This window comes from Leopardus geoffroyi, chromosome E1 (genome assembly GCF_018350155.1).
Source record: "Leopardus geoffroyi isolate Oge1 chromosome E1, O.geoffroyi_Oge1_pat1.0, whole genome shotgun sequence".
NCBI lineage: Eukaryota > Metazoa > Chordata > Mammalia > Carnivora > Felidae > Leopardus > Leopardus geoffroyi.
This window is the reverse complement of record NC_059330.1, coordinates 54,756,645-54,781,011: the sequence shown is the minus strand read 5'-3', so window position 1 is coordinate 54,781,011 and position 24,367 is coordinate 54,756,645. Positions and strand designations below refer to the sequence as shown.

The 24,367-nt window shown below is 47.9% G+C and overlaps 1 protein-coding gene and 1 long non-coding RNA gene across 3 annotated transcripts; both read left to right on the top strand.

The window, feature by feature from the left end:
• The first annotated feature begins 894 nt into the window (after positions 1–894).
• On the top strand, positions 895–3,638 carry LOC123604597. The gene is made up of 2 exons (XR_006715381.1): positions 895–1,204; positions 3,118–3,638. It is a non-coding gene; the product is annotated as an uncharacterized LOC123604597 (long non-coding RNA).
• Positions 3,639–11,000: 7,362 nt separating this feature from the next.
• On the top strand, positions 11,001–22,235 carry LOC123604563 (protein CD300H-like). Of its 2 annotated transcripts, XM_045490881.1 has the most exons (4): positions 11,001–11,265; positions 16,581–16,938; positions 17,774–17,862; positions 19,611–19,769. In XM_045490881.1, the coding sequence occupies exons 1-4, from the start codon at positions 11,226–11,228 to the stop codon at positions 19,652–19,654; spliced, it is 531 nt and encodes a 176-aa protein (XP_045346837.1). In that variant the 5' UTR covers positions 11,001–11,225; the 3' UTR covers positions 19,655–19,769. The 2 variants fall into 2 exon arrangements, with proteins under 2 accessions (XP_045346837.1, XP_045346836.1); XM_045490880.1 differs by lacking the exon at positions 17,774–17,862 and having other exon boundaries at positions 11,014–11,265; positions 19,611–22,235.
• The last annotated feature ends 2,132 nt before the right edge of the window (positions 22,236–24,367 follow it).

The window sequence follows — 24,367 nt, the reverse complement described above, 5'->3', positions numbered from 1 at the left end:
AGCACTCTTCTGAAGAGCTCAGACAACAGGGAGGAAGGCAGGCAGCAAAACCAGGGTGAAAGGCTCTCTGGAGAGTTGCTCGTCCCCACACATCAGCCTACCTGGGTCTCTGCTCTGGATGATCCAAAGACCAGGCCGCATCCAAGGTTATTAGCTCAACTACCAAGACAGGGACAAAGTGCTCTGGTGGCACCGGGAGGGACTGAGTTGGCTGCAGAACTGGAGAAACCATAGAAGAGACTCCATTTGAGCCAAGGCTTGAAGGAGAAGCGAAGGGTTGATTTTTTCAAGCAGAGAAGAAGGCACATTGTAGGCAGAGGGAAGAGCTTGTACAAGGGTATCAAGAAACAAAAGAGCGAGGTGTGTAGGTAAAAAAATCAATCAATCACCTGTGGGACGGAGTGAGCGTTTGTCAGGTGAGTGAGTGTGTGTGTTTAGTTCCATGTCATGTGTCGATTCGGGGGCTGAGGGTTTATAGGTGTGTGGGGGTTAGAGTGTCGGGGGCATGGATGGGGAGGGGGCCACACTGTCTCACCAGCTCTGGGATTCAGAAATACACCTGTGGCTGCAGTGTGTTCTCTGAGCTACCAGGAAGAGGTGCTGCTTGAGGGCGAGGAGAGGTCGGTGGTCAGTAAGATAGCAAGTGAGCGGAGGCCCCTGTATTGGGCAGTTAGGAACCTCAGGGGGGATTCACAAGGGGGATTGACAACAAAACAAATCCTGCAGGGGATGAAGGGACAAGCAAGATGTGGCAATTAGACAGAGAGCAGAGGCTCCTGGCTGGTCTTCAGGGCAGGACCAGAAGCTCCAGCAGTGCCCAGGTCAGCTCTGGGCCAAGGAAGGACAAGGTGCATGTTGGTTTTCTATTTTCTGGGCCATTTCTGCACCTGCCAGGAGGAAGTGGAAAGAGGCACATATGGGGGCACACTGACCACATCCTATGTGTATTGCCCAGGATGGGAATCTCACAAAAAATGGTTGTGTCGTGGGAATGACTGGGATTCCTGCAAAATCCTTGTTAAAACCACCGGGTCAAAACAACTGGTGAAGAGGGGCAGAGTGTCGATCCAGGACAATCACAGCCGACACACATTCACCATGACCTTGGAGAACCTCCAGTGGGACGATGAAGACACCTACTGGTGTGGGATTGAGCGGACCGGCACTGATATAGGGTACAAATTTTCAGTGATTGTCGAACCAGGTAGGCACTACCCCTCCTGTGCTCTGGGCCCCTGGGACCCACCCCGAGAAGAGTCAAAACTGTTTCTCTGCTGATGATGGGATGGAGAGGAGTCTCGAAACTCACCTGAGACCACACGTGTGCATGTGCCTGTGTGAACATGTGTGTGCATGTGTGAGCATGGATGGGGAACACCAGGAGTCTGGAAGGGACTGGAAGAAAGAGTGAGCCCCCAAAACTCCACATGTCTCCACCTGGTCTCCCCAGAGGGAGCAGAGAAAGACAGACTCAGCCAGGACAGGCTTGTTCAGGGAAGGCAACTCCTCTTTTCCTGGTCACCTCCACTGTCAGCACATCGCAGCCTGAGTGGGGTCTGTCGGGTGTGCAGGGAGAGTGGGGTGCTAGAAAGCCAAGATTCTCCATCTCTTAGATGCTCTCATGGCTCCCGGCTTCTCCTCCAGGACAGAATCGAGCTTGTCTGGGCATGTGTTTCTCTGCACAGCTCATTGTCTGAGTCTATTGCCCACAGAGATCAAGGTGATGGTCCCAGTTTCAGCCCATAGGCTAAAGGGACCTCCTTCCATGGGACCAGAGACCCCAATTCCTTCCAATGCCTTCCTGGACCTCTGGTACCTTGTGTCCTGCTCTTTCTGGAATTTGGGGCCAGGACTTCATAGTGGCTGTTCCCACCCCCTGTTCCATATCGAGTATCAGAGGGAAGGAGCCCAGCACAGTCGGGGTGCTGTGAGGATTCCTGAGGTCCAGAATGGCCTCCATGGTCAAAGTGCTGCTTAAATCTATCAAATACTTTTGCCTGTGTCTATGAGATGATCATATGCCTTTTCTCCTTTAGTTTGTCAATGCGGCATATTATACTTACTGATTTCCTCGTGTTCAAACAATTTTGTATTCTGGGGTCATAGCTAACTTGACAATGATGTACTATCTTGCATATATATCCCTAGGTTCAGCTTTTTGATGTTTTGTTGCAGACTTTGGTATTTATGTTCATGAGTGATTTTTGCCTATATTTCTTTTTTTTTTTTTTGCACTGCCCTTGTCACGTTTTGCTATTAAGAGCATGCTAGTCTCAGGACGCCCATGTGGCTCAGTCAGTTAAGCATCCGACTTCGGCTCAGGTCATGTTCTCATGGTTGGTGAGTTCGAGCCCTGCATTGGGTTCTGTGCTGACAGCTCAGAGCCTGGAGCCTGCTTCAGATCCTGGGTCTCCCTCTCTCTCTCTTTCTCTCTCTCTGGCCCTCCCCTGTTTGTGTTCTCCCTCTATCTCAAAAATCAATCAATAAGTAAAAACTTAAAAAAAGTAATGGGTTTGGTTCATTTGAATAGTAAGACGGTTCAGGTTTTCTATTTCTATTTGCGCCTATTTAGTATCTCACATTACTTTTGCTAGAAATTTATTTTGCTAGAAACAAGTTTATTGGCATAAACTTGTTTAGATATCTTTTTATTATCACATCCCATTTTTATCTTTCTTTTTAAAATGTGCAGGGTATTTGTGATATACCTTTTTAGGCCTGGCATCAATTATTCAGACCTCTCCCTTTATCACGAACGTCTTGCGAGGGTTTTGGGTTTTTTTTTACAAAACAATGTTGGCTTTTTTGGTCTTCTCTATTTTTTTAATGTTTAGTTATTTTTGAGAGAGATAGAGAGACAGAGCACGAGCAGGGGAGGGGCAGTGAGAGAGGGAAACACAGAATTCCAAGCAGGCTCCAGGCTCTGAGCTGTCAGCACAGAGCCCAACATGTGGCTTGAACTCACAAACTGTGAGATCATGACCTGAACTGAAGTCGGAGTCTTAACCAACTGAGACACCCACGTGCCCCAAGTCTTCTCTATTTTATATTTCCTTTCTACTTCATTAATTTTTTTCTTTTCTTCATTGTTTCCTTCCTTTTCCTTTCTTCTGCAAGTGACCATGCAATGTCACTATGGCCCAACGTGGGAGACCTACATGAGGTCCTGGTGTCCAGATGCTGATTTGAGTAGCTGCACCATCTTTGTTCAAACCGCTGGATCAGAGCTGAAGAAGAACCGTGTGTGCATCAATCAGAAAATGCACACATTCTCCATGACCATATGGGGGGAGTAAAACAATTTTTGAGAAAAATGACCTGTTGTGTTTCTGAGTTGCTCCCAGGCGTTTTACAGAATGGCATCCCTGTTCACACGTGAAATCTGGAAATTCAGAGAAGGACCCAAGCTTAGAATTCTTCCATAAGTTCCTTCTTTGCTTTTTCTGGGGCACCTTTTAAATTAACCACTTGGATTTGATTCTGTGAAAAATCAGTGACCTCTTCCCCAACCCCCTTGTAAGTCACAGGGGCTCTCAGTCTCCTGCTCTCAGTCTCCTGCTTGTTCGTGGTCCAGGATGGGGGCCTGCCCTTCCTCAGGCTCTCCCCTGGATCTGTAAACAATAAATGTTGTGACTCTGCTTCCATCGTGTGGGTGTATTGAAACTGCGCCTTTCATTAAAATGTCCCTGTCCCTGGGTGGTTCATGTCCCTAAAGTGGGAGTGTGGCTATGGAGGGAGCTACCTACCTGCCCACCCACGTGGGTGGTTGTGCCTCCTCATGCAGCGGGTCATGATCTGCATCTTCTTAATTCAATGAACCAGCTCTGGCTTCTAAATACACACGGAGGAACTCAGGCAAGTCAATGCAGACACAGCCTGGTGTGGGATTAGGAGAGTTGGAGATGACCGTAGGTCTAAGTGACCATTGACCCAGGGAAGTACTCTTCCCTCATGGACCACTGGCATCTCCTCAGCAAGAGGGAGCTAGTGGAAAAGTAGGCAGATAGGCCAACTTTTATAATTATTTGTGGATTTTTAGAAAGAGAAATTTTATTTTATTTTTTTAATATGAAACTTATTGTCAAATTGGTTTCCATACAACACCCAGTGCTCATCCCAACAGGTGCCCTCCTCAATGCCCATCACCCACTTTCCCCTCTCTCCCACTCCCCATCAACCCTCAGTGCATTCTCAGTTTTTAAGAGTCTCTTATGGTTTGCTTCCCTCCTTCTCTTTTTTTTTTTCCCTTTCCCCTTCCCCATGGTCTTTTGTTAAGTTCCTCAGGATCCATAAAAGAGAAATTTTAAAAGTATACAAAATATAGAATAAAACAGTGTGTTCTGACTTCTACCCTACTTCCCTACCGAAGGCAAGGACAGTAACATGTGTGTGTGTGTGTGTGTGTGTGTGTGTGTGAGCGTGTGTGTGTGTGTGTGTGTGTGTCCATGTCCTTTGGAGAAATCCTATGCAACTAAAGCATGTATTTGTGCATATATTCTTTCCCTCCTTCAAAGAAAAATCACACACATTGTTCTACATCTTGCTTATTTTCACTGAATGTCTTTTGAAAACCATTCCATATCACTATCTATAGATTTTTGTGTGCAATGGCTTCATAGTATTCCATGACAGCTACATACCATGATTTATTTAATTGCTTCAGTGGCACCTGGGTGGCTCAGTCGATTAAGCATCCGACTGTGGCTTAGGTCATGATATCACGGTTTATGAGTTCGAGCCCCGCGTTGGGCTCTGTGCTGATGGCTCGGAGCCTGCTTTGGCTTCTGTGTCTCCATCTCTCTCTCTGCCCCTTCCCACTCATGCTCTGTCTGTCTGTCTCTCTCTGTCTCTCAAAAAATAAAAATTAAATAAATTAAATAAAAAACTTGTTTCACTCATGACAGGCATTTCAGTTGTTTTGGGTACTTTGCAACTACATGCAATTGTGTAGCAAATCTCCTTGCATATGTGGCTTGATGCACATTTATGAATATACCTACAGGGCCACTCCTATAAAAAATAGCTGTGTTAGTGGTTTGTACATTTTCCCAATTTTGATGGATATTACCAAAGAGGCTGGGAACATTTCTACCCTTGTCTGAATGTGACAATAAACGGCCATCCCCCACCCCCAACATTGGGTGTTGTCAATTTTTTATCTTTACGCTCTGATTGGCAGACTTGGCATATTGATTGCACATGACCTGGGCCCCCAGGCAGTGGAGAATGATGTGGGGGGTGGGGGTGAATGAGACAGGGGAGAAGGAGTGGTTCTAGGCAGCCAAGCAGACAGCCACTGGGTAGGTGATGCTGGGTGAGCTAAGAACCAACAGGACACCTGCCCTCAGCACAAGGGGAAGGTTCCAGGCCATCACTTGCTCCAGCTTGAAGACTCTCCCAGCCACCTCCCTCCCTTTGACTTTGACAAATACCAACTTTTATTCAAAAGGGGAAAAGCACCTTCAAAAGTTTAAAAGTGAGGGGTGCCTGAGTGGCTCAGTTGGTTAAGTGGCCGACTCCGGCTCGAGTCATAATCTCATGGTTCGTGAGCTCAAGTCCCACATCAGGCTCTGTACTGACAGCTTGGAGCCTGTAGCCTGCTTCAGATTCTGTGTCTCCCTCTCTCTCTGCCGCTCCCCGTTTGCACTCTGTACCTCTCTCTCTCTCTCAAAAATAAACATTAAAAAATGTTTTAATTAAAAAAAAGCTTATAAGTGAAAAAAAGAATATAAAGACAAAGCAAACTAAAGAACAGACTTCATGAAAGGATATGTCCAAAGAAACATAGAAAAATCGGCACATAAATAGTTCTACTCAGTCTCAAGGAAGTGATAGACAACAGGAGGATTCTAGAAAAGTAAAGAGAGTGAAGTACAAGATAGGGCGATGGAGAGCCAGCAGGCTGACCTCGGGAAAGAGAAGGAGCGGAAGAGAAGGAGCCAATGTTGCTGGAAAGAAAGAATCAGGGAAAGAACCACAAAACCCAAAGACAATCGTACCTGAAAACGCACAGACGTGGTGCCTTGTGGATATTTCCTGAAGTGACATTTACATGAACACAGTATAACGTGTGGAGAGGCAGACATAGGTACAGGAGACAGAGAGGTGATGCCACAAATGTACATCGACTATTCACTTGGAGGAGAAAAGAGAAGCCCAAAGTAAACATAATTGAATTGAATTAAAAACTATGTGGAGGGGCGCCTGGGTGGCGCAGTCGGTTAAGCATCCGACTTCAGCCAGGTCACGATCTCGCGGTCCGTGAGTTCGAGCCCCGCGTCGGGCTCTGGGCTGATGGCTCGGAGCCTGGAGCCTGTTTCTGATTCTGTGTCTCCCTCTCTCTCTGCCCCTCCCCCGTTCATGCTCTGTCTCTCTCTGTCCCAAAAATAAATAAACATTGAAAAAAAAATTAAAAAAAAAAAACAAAAACTATGTGGAAACACAGAGATCTTTCAGGCTGTCATTGAAAGCCCAGCTGGGGACCCAGGAAAGGAACTGATACAGATGATCCACACCCAGAATGGTATGAAGTTACCGAGCCTTGTGGATAAAACAGAATCATCTGGGCTGGTATCAGAAACGATGATCACATCAGAAAGTCGTACCAGAAGGATCACATGGTGTGTGACAGAAATACTCTTGCTTCATAACAACACTGCATCCCAACACACAGTGAAGGAGAATCTATATGTTCTGAGCAAATGACAGAATATTCCAGAATGCTCTGACAACTGTCTCGTGAATGCAAGACCTTATGAGATACAGCACCCATGAGTCCTTTCAAAATAGAAAATATACATCATGATCAAAGTCTGCCAACAAAGGGTGAAGTTAAATAGTGAAAAAAGAGAAGCTGTGGTCAGCAATGAGTGTTTTAGCCTAAGCATAAAACCCCTAAGCAATGGTGGGAACGATTACAGAAGAGAGTATAAGTGTCATAGATGCAAAGAACACCATTCTGAGAAAATCAGCACTGGGAAGAGGACGGTGGGCCATGGGTGAGATGCAGAAGTCTTCGTCTTTTAGGGCACAGAGTCCAGAGATAGTTTTAATGTGTTGTTCAAAATCAGATGGTATTGTGGGGGCTGGGAGTCCAGGCAAGTGCGGAGGGCATCCAAGTGAGAGGCATCTCGGCATGGGTGTCAGGGTCCAAGCCGGCTGAGGAAGCCCTCCCCACCGAGGGTCAGCCCAGGCTGGGGTGGCAGAACCCAAAAGGGGTGAGAAGAGCATCTCCATGGGTGGTGGCTGGGTGTAGGACATCAAATCCCACATGGGGTGAGGCTGGGGCAGAGTGGTGGGGGTGGGGGCGGACATGGGTGTGGAGGCGGGGTCAGACACCATGCTAGGCTCAGCTTTTCATCTCAGCACTCTCTGATCTGTGGAATGCAGGTAAGGACCCCCCAAAATCTCCTCCACTGTTATTCTAGACACTTGGAAAGACTTCTCAGTGGGTGGGTCCTTGGCATTACCCCTGATTAGGGCTTCGGCATATGAATTTGGGGGAGGACACAGACACGCAGTCCATGGCAGGTGACTAACAGACACCTTCAATTCCAAACCAGAATCTGTTCTTCCTGTAAGCCCAGCTTTGCCCATTTTGGTTCATTGCATTCCCAAACCCCCAGGTACTCAGCCTTGAACTTAGGAGTGGCCCCTGATTCCTCTCTTGCTCATATCTAATCTGTTAAGATATCCTGCTGCTCTGGGGCGCCTGGGTGGCTCAGTCGGTTGGGTGTCAACTTCAGCTCAGGTCACGATCTCATGTTGCCTGGGTTCGAGCCCTGCGTCGGGCTCTATGGTGACAGCTGGGAGCCCGGAGCCTGCTTCGGGTCTGTGTCTCCTTCTCTCTCTGCTCCTCCCCTGCTCTCACCCTCTCTCTCTCTCTCTCTCTCTCTTTCTCTCTCAAAACATAAATAAACATCAAAAAAGTTTTAAGCGATGCACTGAACATTTGCAGACTAACTGGCCTTCCAGTTCTCTGACCTCCATATGCTCCTCGGCAGCTTCACATGCCTCCATGTGATTCCTCAAACATGACAGGCCTGCTCCTGACTCTTGTGTCCTGACCCCAGCCCTGAGTGACCCTTGTCTTTCCAGCTGCCGCCTCCTCCAGCCACAGGGGAATGGCTTGTCAGGGGCTTTGAGGGGACCTGCACCCCAGCTGTCACCCCAGACCTGCCTCTGTGGGGAGCTGGAACCTAGTCTTTCCCCTTCTTCAGATTGCTGGCCCATGAGCAGTCCTCACATGTGATGGACACCATGGTGGGAGAATCTCTAAGTGTGCCCTGTAGGCATGACGAGGAATCCAACACATTTTAACCAATACTGATGCCAAGAACTATGTCATCGACCAAGGAAGATTGTGAAGACTTTGGGGCCAGAAGCGGTGGCAGCCAGAGACCAAGTGTCCATCTACGACCATCTTTGGGACCCGACATTCACAGTTACCATGAGGACGATGCAGGCATTGAATGTGTGAGGTTAAAACGGGGCTTCTACTGTCAGAGTGACTGTCGATTCTCCCTGGCAAGTCCCTCCTTGGTGCTGTCACCGAGGCTTTCTGGAGGGTCTGCTGGGCTTCTGGGTGAAAGCCAGTTCCTGTGCACTGCTGTGTCCTTTGCATATGGCCAAGTGTCCTGTCCGTAGCTGAAGAAAGAAACACACAGGGTGGCTGAGTGCACCCTGCAGCCTCTTCCTGCTTTGACCTGAGACCAGCAGGGAGCCATGAAGCCTGTGTGCCAGGGATGAACTGCCAGCTCATAGAAGCCTCTGGTAGTAGGTTTGCTATTCCTGCCTCCTCTCCCTGGACGGCATTATGCGACTCCGTCCCGTTGACATCAGGCATGGCCATGTGACGTGCTGTGGTCCATGAAGGAGGAGCCTAAGAGGCATGTACCTCTCTGAGCGGCTCCTCTAGGAGCCACTCTATTGCTTCCCTCTTCCTGTCACAGACAATGGCTGCTCCTTCAGGCTGGGTCCCCAAGCAAATGGGGCCCACTGCGGACATGTAAGATGAGTGAGAGAATGGCCTTCATGGCTCCAGCATTCTGAGATTTGGGAGTTTTGTTACAGCAGCATCACCTAGAAAAAGCTAACTGATACAGTCCTGTGCACAGCAGGTAGCTTGTCCAGGATGAGGATACCAAGTGTGCCTTTCTGGGAAAGTCTGTAGCTCTGAACTGTCCCCTTCACAGACTCAGGCACTGCCTCCCAAGGGAGAAGTGGTAAGCAGTGCCCCCTGAGTCTGCCTCGCCCCACCGGGGCTCTTGCAGGGAGACTAAAGAGCAGGCGACTCTTCCCTTAGTTCCCAGAGCTGTGAGCGGCTCCGAGGCTCTGCCCTTAAAGGGCCGCTGGTGTCAAGAGGGCAGTGGAGGAAGACTGGCCTCTCACAGGCAGATGACAGTCACAGAAAGGACAGGCCTGTCCCTAAGCAGCCTGTCTGAATGGCCCAGACCAATTGCAGACAGAGCCACTTCCGGAGGCCAAAAGAGAGATGCACACATTTGCACACACATGCCTCCCTGCTGCCAGCTGCATCCAGGCTGTGTGAGCTGGGAAGGAGGGGGTGAGTTTGAATCCTGGGCTGAGAGCAATCATGTGGCTCACCTAAGGTTGCACAGCGAATAAATAGCAACATGGAACTTTCCAGGGCATTTCACAAATCCCACCTGAGGAGGAACAATTTTCTTTAAGGGCATGTTGGAAAGAAAATGAAAACTTGCAGACAAAATGTCACAAGGACTAGTGAGGAAATGAATGGTCTTTTTATGGTGTGTCCAAAGTCAGGGTGGCTTTTGGTTGACACCCCCCCCCCCATCGAGGTGACGAAGGACAGGAGGCACGCAATGACAACAACCATGTTCTTCTCTCCGGGGAAGAGAGTTTTGCCCTCCTGGCAAAGGAAAGGACACAGGAGGTCGTGTAGCCACCCCACCCCCACCCCCAAGGGTCTGAGCAGGAACCGCGGAGCCCAAGTAAATGGAAGTTCACAAATTGAAAATTCTTCTGCTTCTGGCAAACTCCTCCCTCCCTAGCTCTGTCTGTTCTGTGTCATCATTGAACATGTCGGGAGAGGGAGGTGCGCGCCCGTGCGCACACACACACACACACACACACACATACACACGCATCCGTGCACGCACACGCACAAAACCTCGGAATACATGAGATCTCCCTCTGCAGCAAGAAACGAACCAGCAGGCTGTTTCTTTATTTACTGAAACAGCCAGTTAAGAGATGCTTGACAATAGGATCCCAGAATTTTAGACTTTTCCATTTACGTGAGTCTGGGTTCGTGGATAAGACATTCCAAATCGGCATCTGCCTTGCTAAGTCCTCCCTGGCTGTTTCCTGTCATGGGGCATAATGCCGGCCAGGTGCACCCGAGTTGCCGTTTGAGATATTGAAAACTTTTCTGTCCGTGGGAAGCTTGGCGGCCCATTTAACCAGGTTAAAGGGGAGGCTTGAGGGTGGCTCGGTGCCAGAGTGAAGGGGGCTGGTCGGGAGCATGTGATCAAGGCAGGAGCCCATTCAAGGCCTCTGGGGTCTGGTGAGGCCAGACCAAGAGCTGGGGACTGACAAGAGGAGAGCCCACACCAAAGGTGGCCCCAGCCTCACACTCCGCTCCACCAAGAGCAGGAGATGAGGCCAGCTTCACGGGGGGCCCCTCTGTGGTCACACCGTGCCCCGCTGAGAAGGGCTTGATTTAATGCTCTGTTGTCCTGCCGGCTTGAAATGGTTGGTGATTCTAGGACAAAGGTGTTTTCATTTTGCACTGGGCCCTGCAAACGGCTGGTCTTGTCCAGAGGAGGCTTTGTCACGCCTGTACCCGCCAGCCACGCCAGCCACAGGACATTTGCTATTCGTAGAGGGAAGGGCTTGTTCGGAAAATCTAGAAGGAAGTCAGCTGGGCCCTTCCCTGCTGTGGCAGGCGGGTGTGTTGGCTGTGGTGGAGTCATGGTAAGGGTGTTATACCCACAGGAAGCAAAAACCAGAACCGTGCATTCAAATGTCTCTGAGGAAAACTTTAGCAAGTAATCGACTGGTCACGTGATGCCCTGAGCCCCTCGCTTCCCCCATTTTCTGACCAGTCCTGAGAACAGAACCAAGAGGCTGAAGAAGGAAGCAGAGAAGTGCCAAGAAATGCAGAAGAGGGGGATGTGGTGAGCGGCCCCTGGGGGAGGGGTTCCAGCCGCAGCAAGAGAGACACCCAGAGGGACGGGGCCATGTGGCTGCCATCGGCTTTGCTGCTGCTCTCTGTCCCAGGTGAGCGGGGCTGGGCAGGTCTGGGTGACAACGGTGTGGGGCAAGGTTGGTGATGGGGAAGGGAAGAGATGAGGACACAAGCAAAGAGAGGAGGGGGTGAGCTCGGAAAAACCTCACCCAAACGAAGAGGAAGAGGAGTTGATGGTAAGTTGATGCTTCCCACAGGTGAGCACGTACTGAGCCCTAAAGAAATTGGCTACCTTAATCCTGATGACCACCATTTTGAAAATCAAGAAGGCTGTTTTTTTAAAAAAGATGTTTATTTATTTATTTATTTTTGAGAGAGAGAGAGAGAGAGAGAGAGAGAGAGAGAGAGAGAACAGACGTGGAGGAAAGGCAGAGAGAGAGGGAGACAGAATCCCAAACAGGCTTCGTGCTGCCAGCGCAGGACCTGACATGGGGCTCGAACCCACAAACCGTGAGATCATGACCTGAGCCGAAATAAAGAGCTGGACACTTCACCAACTGAGCCACCCAGGCACCCCCTGTCTTTTTTTTTTTAAGTAGGCTCCACGTTGGGCGTGAGGTTTGAATTTACAACTCTGAGATTAAGACCTGAGCTGAGATCAAGAGTTGGACGCTCAACAGACTGAACCACCCAGACACCCCAGGAATACTGTCTTATGCACCAGGCCAGGGCGAGGGGAGCAGAGAACTAATACTAATTGGGCTAATCGATGTGTTCACCCGGTTTTCCCCATAATCTAATCCAATTTTTATTGCAATCCTATGAAAACAGGAGACCATGATGCAGAGACAGGCAAATAATTTACCCTAGACCAATTCATGCAAGGCAACCAAGGTTCAAAGAGAATATGCTTATTGCCAAGATCACTGCTCTTCTTATAACAATTATATTCAAGGTCATCACTTTTTAAAAATAATACAATGGTCACTTACTACATAAGCCTCCTTGTGAATACCTGTTCATGTATCCCAGGTGCTGACGCACCCCCCATGGGGGGTTCTGTGCCTCCAACAGGTCTGGGCTTGCCCCAGGGGCCCTGCACTGTGAGCTGCTGGAGGGTGACACTGCTGGGAACTTGTCCATCCTTGTCTGAGAGTTCCCATAAATGATGTTTCTCTCTCTCTTTTTTGTTTTTGAACACTGGAAGGACACTATTTTGTTATAAAAGGGGAAAGAATCAAGACAACTCACCAGTTTGCTCTGATCCTGTGAAAACACAAATGTAGCAATTAGAAATCAGAGTAATCCAATGTCAGCGCTAACCGTCAGAGCCCAAGGAGGAAAAATCTTTATTTCATTAATCCCATTTCCCCACCTCTAGCTGTATTAATCAAGGTGCACCAAAACCCTTAAAAATATCACTCCCGTGAGATTGAGCCCTGAGTCAGGCTCTGTGCTGATAGCATGGAGCCTGCTTGGTATTCTCTCTCCCTCTCTCTCTCTCTCTCTCTCTCTCTCTCTCCTCTCCCCTCCCCCACTCGTGCTCTTTCCCTGTCTCTCAAAATAAATAAACAACAAAAAAAAACCTTAATATAAATATCACTCCCAAAATAGGACACTAAAACTCAGAACATAAAGATACTCTGCATGATAAAGCTGAACAGAAAAACACACTTTAGACTTTTAAAACTTGACCAACTTTTAAATAATATTGCTTTACAGAAATTATTTAATTTAAAAAATTTAGGGGCACCTGGGTGGTTCAGTCAGTTAAGTGACGGACTCTTGATTTCGGCTCAGGTCATGATCTCACAGTTCATGGGTTCAAGCCCCCATGTTGAGCTCCGTGTTGAAAGCTCAAAACCTGCTAAGGATTCTCTTTCTCTCCCTCTCCCCCTCTCTCTCTCTTTCTGCCCTTCCCCTGCTTGGTCTCTCTCTCAATAAATAAACTTTAAAATAAGAATAATGATAATAATAATAAATTTAAAAACTAATGCACATTCTAAACATCCAGTTTTGGTAATCAAGATAAAGTAATTTTATTAAAGTAATTTTATTACAAATTTCAGGATCTAAAAGTAATTTGTTACATTTACTAAGATAAATCTGAAATGGCCTGTATCAAGCATGTGTGTCCTGCATAGTGACCCTGTGATCCTCAGGCATGAAAAGACACAGTCCCACCCCTCCCCCTTTATTGATGTGATCAGCCAGATGAAAAAAAAATTATGCTGAATCTCAACTAGTACATACTGATTAGGATCATTTTGGTTTATCACTCTGGCATTTAGATTATGAAGAGTTCAGGGAAAAAAGCCTCATTCTTGAATTCTGATAAGCCAAACTAAAGTCTCAAGGGTGGCCTCCAGAAATTCAAGGTTCTCTTTTCCTACTTATTTCAATAATACTTAGGAGATTTTCTGTATTTATTTATTTTTGTTTAAAAAAAATTTTTTTAATGGGGGCGCCTGGGTGGCTCAGTCAGTTAAGTGTCCGACTTCAGCTCAGGTCATGATCTCACAGTCTGTGAATTCAAGCCCCACTTCGGGCTCTGTGCTGACAGCTCAGAGCCTGGAACCTGCTTCTGCTTCAGATTCTGTGTCTCCCTCTCTCTCTGCCCCTCCCCTGCTCATGCTCTGTCTCTCTCTCTGTCTCAAAAATAAATAAAAACATTAAAAAAAATTTTTTATTAAAAATTTTTTTAATGTTTTTATTTATTTTTGAGACAGAGAGAGAGAAGGGAGAGGCAGAGAGAGAGAGGGAGACACAGAATCTGAAGCAGGCTCCAGGCTCCAAGCTGTTAGCACAGAGACTGACAGGGGGCTTGAACTCACACGCCATGAGATCATGACCTGAGCCGAAGTCAGATGCCCAACAGACTGAGCCACCTAGGGACCCTGAGACTTTCTGTATTTAATAAGAGTTATAAATCAATTGGTCTGTAAGCCCAAGTCTAAAAGTCCTTGCCCCATGGCAAGAGGCCGCACAGGAGCTGGTTGACCAGTAAGACTAAGACCAGACAAAAGGAAAACACACTCACCAGGGTTGTAGACAATGACCTTCCAGCAACAGAGACAAGCCCAGCGGGATGGCCATACACAAGAGGGCCTGTGGAGACCTCAAGCTACGCCATCCTCCTGCTTCTAAAGGAGATAAATCTCTCTCTGTCTACCCGGTTACTTGCCATTACACTTAACAGGCAGGTCTCTTTTACTTTATATTTATTTCTTTTTAAGATTACCAAAGGCTTCGACTTACAATTGGAGCTGTAGGAAGCCTCTAGGGCTTGATGGGTACAGAGCAAGCACTGTCCTGTAGGATCTTAGAGAGAACCCGGGCCGGGGAGGAGCAGTGCAGCACCCCAGAGGTAGCTGAGACAGCGGAGGAGAGAGCCCTCATGCTTCAGCAAGGAGAAGGTGGGGAAGAAAAACCACAAGGAGGGTTGTGGGGGTGGGGGCGGGGGAGGGGATGCCGGGCTGCCTCAGGGTCAAGGTCAGGGTCTAGGTGTAACAGAGCATCTCTAACAATGTTTTCTTACCCAGACCTGAGGAAGCAGCTCCAGATCTCGAAGGCTAGGGCTTAAGCAACTGAAAGAGTGGGTAAGGTGGAAAGCCAGTCCTAAAGCGTCCCCGACCCCATCAGAAACGCAGAGAACAGCGCCCCCACAGCCTGAGCCTGGGACAGCAGCAACTGCACAAGGTTCAGTGTTGTGGCTCCCAGTCCCCCCAGCCGGAAGCCTGCGTCGGGAGGGCCTCAGACTGGGGCATTTTGCCCCGTTGAGCAAGGTTCCTCAGCCTCTCCACTGTTGGCATTGGGGCTGGACCATTCTGTGTTGAGGGGCTGTCTTGTGCGCTTCAGGATGTTTAGCGGCATCCCTGGCCTCTGCCCACTGGATGCCAGGAACAACTCCCCACCCCTCCAGTTGTGAACAACCAAAAATGTCTACAAACATTCCCAAATGTCTCCTGGGGGAGCAGTATCACCCCTTGCTGAGAACCACTGCTTTGCAGATTATTGGTGGGAGAGACAGACAGCCTTGTGATGTAGAATATAGGTCAGTGAGCCACTTGAGCTTGCTTGCTGGGAAATCCAGTGAGAAAATGCAAGGTATTTAAAATGAGGAAGCACAAATTAGTTGGGTATTTTGCCCAAATAATTTCTCACTGTCCTTTTGCCCTGGGTTGCTCCTTCCTTGTTAAGAACAGATGAGACAATGGGGTGCTTGGGTGGCTCAGTCGGTTAAGTGTCGATTTCAGCTCAGGTCATGAACTCATGGTTTGTGGGTTCGAGCCCCGTGTCGGGCTCTGTGCTGACAGCTCAGAGTCTGGAGCCTGCTTCGGATTCTGTGTCTGCCCTGCTTGTGCTCTGTCTCTCTCTTTCTCAAAAATAAAATAAACATAAAAACATTTTTTTAATAATAAAAAAAAGAACAGATCAGACAATAGCTGTTCCTTGGCGTAATGAGTCCTCCTCAGGTGCCTGGGACCAGCATGGCTCTCCAGGCAGGAAGCACAGGGTTTAGGGGGCTGGGTCCTAATCACTTCATACTGGAGCTTCCTGGGTGACTGGGGGAGGGAGGACAATGTCAAAACCTTGGGTTTGGCAGAAGAGCTAGAGATGAGGCCCAGGGCATGGCAAGGCTGGTGGGTGGCTGCCGAGGGGTGGGGAAGGGAGCAGTGTGGAGCAGGGAGTCCCTAAAGATGTCAGGTGATGGCAAGTGTTGCCACAGGTTTCTGTCCCAGGAAGGACATCGAGTGTGAATGTCCTTGAATCAGAGCCCAAATGAACCCCTTCCTGATGGTCTCTTTCTACCCCTGGCCGACTCCCATCTCCAGCATGACCCAGACATATGAACAGGAGGTCCCACCTATACAAGCAGGGATTATAAGCTTGGGGCTTACAGGTGATCATTTGGGAAGAGGACATAGCCAGAAGCTGAAGGCTTCCTTCTAGCTCTCAATACTGTGCTTCATCTAGACTTCCTTTTTTCCCATTCTTGCTTCCTGTTTTCTATTCCATCTGTCCATCCATCCATCCATCCATCCATCTGTTTATTCAGAATATACTCAGTGGCTTCATTCAGTTCTTGATAATTGATGGACACAACCATTTCCTCTAGGTACTGACAGGTCTGGGGACACAGAACCTATCTGAGGGCACCCAAAGTCTTCCTCTCCCTCCACTTCTAAGTTGGCTGAGCCCACACAGGCTCTCTGTGTCTCAGAATCTCACACCAGGGAGCTTCAGAGGTCTCCCCCTTGTGTCCACCTACAACCCATACCTCTCGGTTCCTGACCCCTCCCTCCTTGAGCCTTAGGGTGACCTCTGGGTTTCCAGGGGACCTGACCCTCAAGGCCCCTCCAGTCGAGGCTCTTCAGGTGAAGAAAGCACTGATGGTCTTTTTCAGGCTTCTCATCTCTGAGTGGCCCCAGCACTGTGACAGGCACCGAGGGGGGATCCCTGAGCGTGCAGTGCCGGTATGAGGAGAAATACAAGGCATTTACCAAATACTGGTGCCGACAACCATGCTTGCTACTTTGGAACCAGATGGTGGAGACCAGAGGGTCTGAGGGAGAGGTGCGGAGTGGCCGTGTGTCCATCGTGGACCATTCTGCAGACCTCACCTTCACAGTGACCTTCGAGAACCTCACTACAGATGATGCAGGGAAATACAGATGTGGGATCGCGACAATACTGCGGGAAGAAGGACTCAATGGCTTCCTGCCTGACCTCTTTTTCCAGGTTCAAGTGTTTGTTTCCCCCAGGTAAGACCCTACTTTCCTCCGGTGCCCCTGAAGAAGGGATCTGAGCTAATTAATGCCTGCAGAGCACCTGAGGAAATCTCAGCTCGGGAGAAAAGAGTCAGCCCCAGTGTTTGTGCCTTAGAGACTCAGTGGGCGTGCTGTGTGGGTGTGAGTGTGTGGGAAATATGGGTGGGTGGGAGTGTGTGTGTGTGTGAAAGAACACGTGCATGCATGTGTGAGAGAGTATGTGTGCGAGTGAGGGTGTGAGGGACAGTGTGAGTGTGACATCCAAAGCCCTTGCTGTTGCCCCAGGTCCTGACAATATTTGTGAGCCTTGAGGACTGAGGCTGGTGTCGCTGCAGAGGGTCCTGTGACACGTGCTTCTATCAGGCCCAAGGGGCTCTTGCCGCCCTCCTGTCCTCACAAGACTGCGTGTCTCCACCTTCAACCTTCCTTGAATCGACCTCTCTGGTGTTCTGCCAAGGGAGACCAGGCAGGATGGCTGCACTGGCTGGAGAGGGGGCACCTGAGGTCTCACTTTTGTGCCAACTTTCAAACACTCCTGTTTCCAGTGAGATGAGGGACACTGAAATGCTTCATGGGGAAGGCGATGGCTCTCTGGTCCTGGTTTATGACCTGTCCATCTGCAGAGCAGATTGGGATGGCGTGGGGTGGGGATACGCCACACTCTGGCCAGGTCTGGGTCTGGCAAAGGGGAGACAGTGGTCCTGGAACATCCAGCCCAGTCCCTTCCCTGAGTTCCCCCTGCTTTGTGAACTCAGAACCCTGCAGGTGACAGGTGCCTAGCTAGGGAGAATCATGCACCGGGCACTGGGCCTCTGTTTTTCACCATCAGCCTTCACGATAGCCTCCAGCAGCAAGAGCATTGTGACATTGGGACCTCCAACGTCCCTGGTAGTGAGCACAGATCCAGCCAACACCAAGGTAACATGCGTGTGTCCCAGTGTCCTTTACCACTGCCTGGCTCCTTCCCTAGGGAGGGGCTTCCTAGATGCAAGTTTCCTCAACTATTCACTTATTCAACAAGCATTTAATTTGCTTGTTATGTGCCAGGAACTGATCTAAATGCTAGGAATATGACAGGGAACAAAAGGCAAGCCTGTGCTCTCAAGGAAGTCCCATTCAAATGGGTGGATTTAGACAATGGGTAGATGGATAGAAAGACAGTCAATTAGATGATACGGATAGTTGATGGATGGATGGATAGATGACAGATGGATGGATGGATAGATAGATAGATGGAAGAAAGATGTCCATTAATAATAATTCCTACGGAGGAGAATTAAGCAGGTGTCAAGGATAGGGTGATGGGGCATGTGGGAAGATTATGGGACATGATGAAAGGAATCAAGATTCATTGAAAACAAATAACCAAGAGACTGTTTCAGTCTGAGTTTCTTCAAAATCAGATCTTGAGACAAGGACTTACGTGCAATTCATTTATGGAGAGGTGATCCCAGGAAGTATAGTGAGGGAGCTGGGAAGTGGAAAAAGCCAGCAAAGTGTAACTTTGACAAAGGAGCTATCACACTAGCAACTGGGCTCTGTCCCACTGGGTGCCCTGGGAGACACCACATAGGACATAGGACATCCCTCAGAACTCTCCCACTGAGTGGTGAAGAAGCTGAGGTAGTGATCCACATACATCTATTCTCATGGTGGAGGAAGATGGCGGGCTTTGCTATTTTCTTAGAGTAATGAAGGAAGGCCTCTCAAATGAAGAGACATTTGAGCAGAGACCTGAAGGAAGCAGGAAAGCCAACCAAGCAAGAATCTGGAGAAAGAATATTGCAGGCAGAGAGAGGGTCACTCTTGGGACCATGGATTCTGTGGCACTTCTGGCCTATTCTGCTCAGCAAGCACACACTCCTATAGCTAGAGAGAGCCCTCAGGCAAAGAGATGGGCGAGTTGGAGGTGGGAAACCACTGGCGGGTCCAAGACTACCCACAGCTGCCTGGAGCTCAAGCAGGCAAAGAGCACATGAACCAGGGTGCCAACAGGGTTTGCAAGAGGGGCCCAGTGCATCAGTGGAGAGGGGCAGGCATCAGCCAACCCCTCAGGTTGCGAGCCAGGCAAGGGGTTGGGAAGGTAGAGAGTTTAAACAAAGGCCCAGTGTGGGGGAGGGGACACAACATTTGTGAGGAGCTGAGGTGGTGTTAAGTACTGGGACCCAGGGTGTGAGAGGATTGCCAATGAACTGAATTTGGGGGGGTCACTCCTGGGGCTTGATGTTGTTGAACAGTTTCGGCAGAAGAGCTGCTCCCAAGATGGACAGTATTGAAGGTGAGTCAAGATGAATTTGAGCTAGGAATTCACTCAAAGGGGGCATTTCATCCTTGAAGTCGGGGCCAGCAGGAGCTGAGTTCCTGTGAGTGTTGAGGACTGTGGGTTCAGAAAGCTGTTTCCGGGGGTCTCCCTTCCTCTCCGTTCTTCACCACTGCATCCTCTTGCGTCTGCTGCGTCCTGACGCTCAAGGTCAACTCTTGAGCTGAAGGACAGGAGTCTGTGGCCCTCAGCACGGGGCTGTCCAGCCCTGATACCAACCAGCTTGGACATTGATACTGACTTTTGAGGCAATGGGACCTGAGCACAATAGCAGGTGGGGAAGAGGCAGAGCCTGGGCCTCCTGTGGAGGAGGAAACTCCTGCCAGTCACCGTGTTCCTCCTACAGGTCCCTGCCTGACCGCGTCCACTTCCTGCTCCTCATATTCCTGAAGGTGCCCCTGCTTCTGATTATGCTCAGTGCCGTCCTCTGGGTGAACAGGCCTCAGTGGGCAATTTGTGGGAAACACAGTCAGCCTGATGACCACGGCCTACAGCCCTCCTTGCCCATCGATATCCTGTCCAGAGACATCACTGTTCAGACTACAGAAGGAGGAACTTCTGCCCCCAAACTTTATTTCTCTTCTCACTTTATTGCCAAAAACTTGTAAGCAAAGCAAAACGAAACAAAACAAAACAAAACAAAACAAAACAACAACCTTGAAAACATGTAATGATATATATCACACATACAAAAATGTGTGTATAATGTAGATGTGCCTGGTGATTGGCTGGGCAGCACGCGGGAAACATTCCACAGGACCCCTAACTTGCCAGCAGAAATTGGTGCCAGGCACAGACTAGTTGGTCAAGGGATCCCAAAGCGAGGGCCCGCTTTTGGGTGACCTCGTCCTGCTGAGAACCCTCAAGGCAGCCTCTCAACTCAACATTCCTCCCTTTCTTCACTCGCTCACCAAGTATTCACCAAGAGCCTATATAGTGAAGAATTATTTCTAGATTATGGGGATAGAGCAATCAACAAAACACGAGCTTTGTGTTCTAACAGCTGGTTTCAGAAAATAAAGAAATAAATAATACTGGTTTGTAATAAGTGTCATGGAGAAGAAAGGGTAAGAGTTCAGAGGATGGAGTGACAGGGCACAGGGACAACCTCTTGGGTAAGAGCCTCAGGCAGGTGAGGGAGGGAAAGTGGAAGGGCTGAGAAAAAGCAAAGCTCAGGGCAGGTGAGCACCGTGACTGAGGCCAGTGGGGCAGGAAGCTGGGGAGTCAGGTAGATGTGGACAGGCCAGGCGAGCTTTGAGGGGCGGGTGGGCTGCATCTTCTGAGAGATGGGGAGCCACTGAAGGATTTCAGCCGAGGAGGCTCCAGGATCAGATGTGAAGATGCCAAGGCATTCACTTGAGGATTGGTTCCTAAATGATCTCTGACCTCTGAGAAATCACCAAAAACAACCCCAATCTGAGCTGGGTTCCTGGGAGTGTTGATGGCAGGAGAAGGGGTGGGGCTTAGGGTAAAGAAGCTCTTTCTGAAAGCCAGGTCCTGCCCCGGGGCAACCCTCTATCTCCTCTCAGTATCACCCACCTAACCCCCAAAGTCAGCTGTTGAGCTGAGAGGCTAGGGGTGAGTATATCCAGATATCCAAGTCTAGCCCAAATGTGGGTTATTAGGTCCACGGGATCTTTGATCAGAGAGACTTGGCGGGGCAGAAAGGAGAGACCTGGGGCCTCGTCTTGAGGAGGCAGCTCACCGTCCGTCACCATGTTCCCCGCAGGCCCCTGTTTAGCAGCGTCCACTTTCTGGAGTTCCTGGTCTTTCTGAAAGTGCCCCCACTCCTGACCGTGCTCAGTGCTGTCCTCAGGGTACCCTCCCCCTTTGTGGGGACCCCAACTAAGAGATGCTTCAGTCCTTCGTGCCTTTTGATATGCTGCCCAGACATACAGCCCTTCAGATTAGAGAAGAAGATAAGATATATTACATCTTATTTATCCATTTTTCTGTTGATGGCTTTGGGCTGTTGCCCATTTGGGGCTTTTCCACAGCCAGTGCCGCTGTGAACATTTTTATACGGGTCACCTAATATATACCTGAAATAAGTTCACTAAGGTAGATGCCTAGGGATGGAATTGCTGGGTTTTAGGGTTTGTGCATGCTCAACCACACTAGATAATGCCAAATGATTTTTCCAACCCCATTAACTGCCCCAGTTAATGCTCCCATCAGCAATGGCTGAGAACCCCCATTGCTCTGCCTCTGTGTGACTACTTGGTTGGTCAGACCTTTTAGTTTTGGGGTTTTGCCATTTTGAAATCGTTTTCATTTCACAACTTACAGGATGGCCAGACTGTGCAGACAAGGTCAAAAGGCAGGTAAGCGTGACCCAGGAAAGAGGTCAGTGCAGGATTCGAGGTCATTGAGAACAGACAACATGCACACCAGGCTCAAGGGGAGCAGGGTTTACTTACAGCACAAGGAGAGAGAGAGGGAGCCAGGCTGTGCATCTGTTCCTACGGCTGGTGCTTCCACTCTACAGCCAGCATGGGCAGTGTGGTCGCATGCACCCCAGTTGTCTTGCACAAGAATCCAGACTCCTTTCCAGTGAGGTCTGAAATATAGGAAACTGGGGTGCGCCTGAGGGTCACTGACTCTAGCACTCAAGCAGAACAAAGTAGCATTCAGTGAACCTGAAAGGGATTCCCGCAAAAGTCAATAAACCCAGCACAGTCCGTATGGGATCCTATCTCCCGGTGAGGATGTGTTCCAGGCACATTCTTTGTGGGCAAGAAGTCAAGGAGGAGGCTGCCATGCCCAACCTTCTTGTGGTTTTAATTTAAGTTTCTCTGGCTGCCATCATGTTGAGAACCTTTTCACTTTCTATTGCATTTCTCCTTCTGTTCAAGTTTTGCCTACCGTTCTTGCGTTAGCTCTCTTTTCCTTACTGGATTCTAGGACTTGTTGGAATCATACTCCTGTTTGGTGAAATTTTATCAATTATACATTTTTCACATGTGCTCACGTAATTTGTGGCTTGTCTTTTCATTCTGGAGTCTTTTCATAAATACAGTTCTGAATTTTAGTGTATTTGAATTCATCAAAATTATTATGGTTTGTGCTTTTGGTTCCATAATTTAGAAACGTTTCTTATCCCAAAGTTATAAAAATAACCTCCTATATTTTTTCTTAACAGTCTAAAATTTTTGCAGTTCACATTTTAAGTCCTTGATCCAACTGGGATCGGGTTATTTTTTTCTTCTATGATTTGAGGTTGGAAGCATTTTCCTTTTTCTCCATATGGATAACCACATATTCCAACATATTTATCAGTTTTCCTTCTTCCCCCATTTACCTGAGTTATATCAGGTGTCCAGGTAAAAACAGGTCTGGTTATGGGTGCTCTATTCTGTTTAACTGGGCTTCTTACTTATCTGTGTTCATTTCCATATTGTCCTAATCACTATAGCCATATAAAGGCCCTCCACATTTTTCCTTTGTTTAAAAACTAGAAATAAGATAAAAAGATAAGAAGAGAGATTAAATAGGGTCAAGAGACTCATAATATAATATCAAAAATGTTCAGAATCTAACAGAAATCATTCACCTTGCCAAGAACCAGCCGTCTATAGATTCAAGGCAATCCCTATCAAGATTCTAATGGCATTTTTTACAGTAGTAGGGAAAAAACCTCCTAAAACTTATGTGGAGCCACAATAGACCCTGAGTAGCCAAAGCAATCCTGAGAAAGAAGAACAAAGCAGGAGGCATCACGCTTCCTGATTTCAAGCTATATTATAAAGCTATAGTCATCAAAACAGTATGGTACCAACATATAGACAAATAGACCAATGGAACAGAACAGAGAGCCCAACAATAAACCCAAACATATATGATCAACTAATGTTTGACAAGGGAACCAAGAATTTGCAATGGAGAAAAAGCAGTCTCTTTAGCAAATGGTGCTGGGATAATTAGATATTCACATGTAAAAGAATAAAACTGGATTCTTTTTTTTACAGCCCTCACAAAAGTTAACTCAAAATGGATTAAAGATTTAAATGTAAGGTCTGGAGCCATGCAGCTCCTAGAAGAAAGCATGGGAATAAAGCTCCTTCACATGGGTTTTGGTAATGATGTTTTGGCTATGACACCTAAAGCACAAGCAACAAAATAAAAAGGAAGCAAGTGGGACTATGTCGAACTAAAGAGTTTCTGCACAGCTGATGGGAAACTATCAACAAAGTGAGAAACAACCTATGGAATGGGAAAAATATATTTGTAAACCATATACCTGATAAAGGGTTAATATCCAAAATACATAAAGAATTCATACAGCTCAAGAGCAAAAAAACAACCCAATTAAAAAATGGGTAAAAGGCCCAAAGAGACATTTCTCCAAAGGAGCTATATGAAAGGTCAACAGACATGAAAAGATCCTCAACATCACTAGTCATTATGGAAATGCAAATTAAAATCACAATGAGATATCACCTCATGCCTATTAGAGTGGCCAAAATAACAAAGACAGGATATAACCAATGTTGCCAATGGATATAGAGAAAAAGGAAACCTTCTGGTTGATGGACATATAAATTGGTGTAGCCACTACAAAAAACAACACAGATTATCCTCAAAAAATTAAAAATAGAAATACAACATGATACAGCAATTCCACTTTTGGGAATATATCCAAAGGAAATGAAAATACAAACTCAAAAAGATATCTGCATCTCCATGTTTATGGCAGCATTGTTTACAATAGCCAAGACATGGAAATAATCTAAGTGTCCAGGGGCGCCTGGGTGGCTCAGTCGGTTGAGCGTCTGACTTCAGCTCAGGGTCATGATCTCACAGTTTGCGGGGTTCCAGCCCCGCGTCGGGCTCTGTGCTGACAGCTCAGAGCCTGGAGCCTGCTTCAGACTCTATGTCTCCCTCTCTCTCCCTGCCCCTCCCCCACTCATGCTCTGTCTGTCTCTCTCCCTCTCTCTCAAAAATAAACATTAAAAAAATTTTTTTTAAATCTAAGTGTCCAATGGATAAAGAAGGTATGGCATAGATTTACAGTGGAATATCGTTCTGGAATAAAAAAATTAGGAAATACTACCATTTGCAAAAATAAAGATGGACCCTGAAGGCATTATGCCAAGTGAAATA

Coding starts and splice junctions, on each gene's coding strand:
- LOC123604563 (XM_045490880.1), top strand. CDS start 11,226: ATGTGGCTGCCATCGGCTTTGCTGCTGCTCTCTGTCCCAG. Junction 11,266..16,580: donor GCTGCTGCTCTCTGTCCCAG/GTGAGCGGGGCT, acceptor GGTCTTTTTCAG/GCTTCTCATCTCTGAGTGGC. Junction 16,939..19,610: donor CAAGTGTTTGTTTCCCCCAG/GTAAGACCCTAC, acceptor TTCCTCCTACAG/GTCCCTGCCTGACCGCGTCC.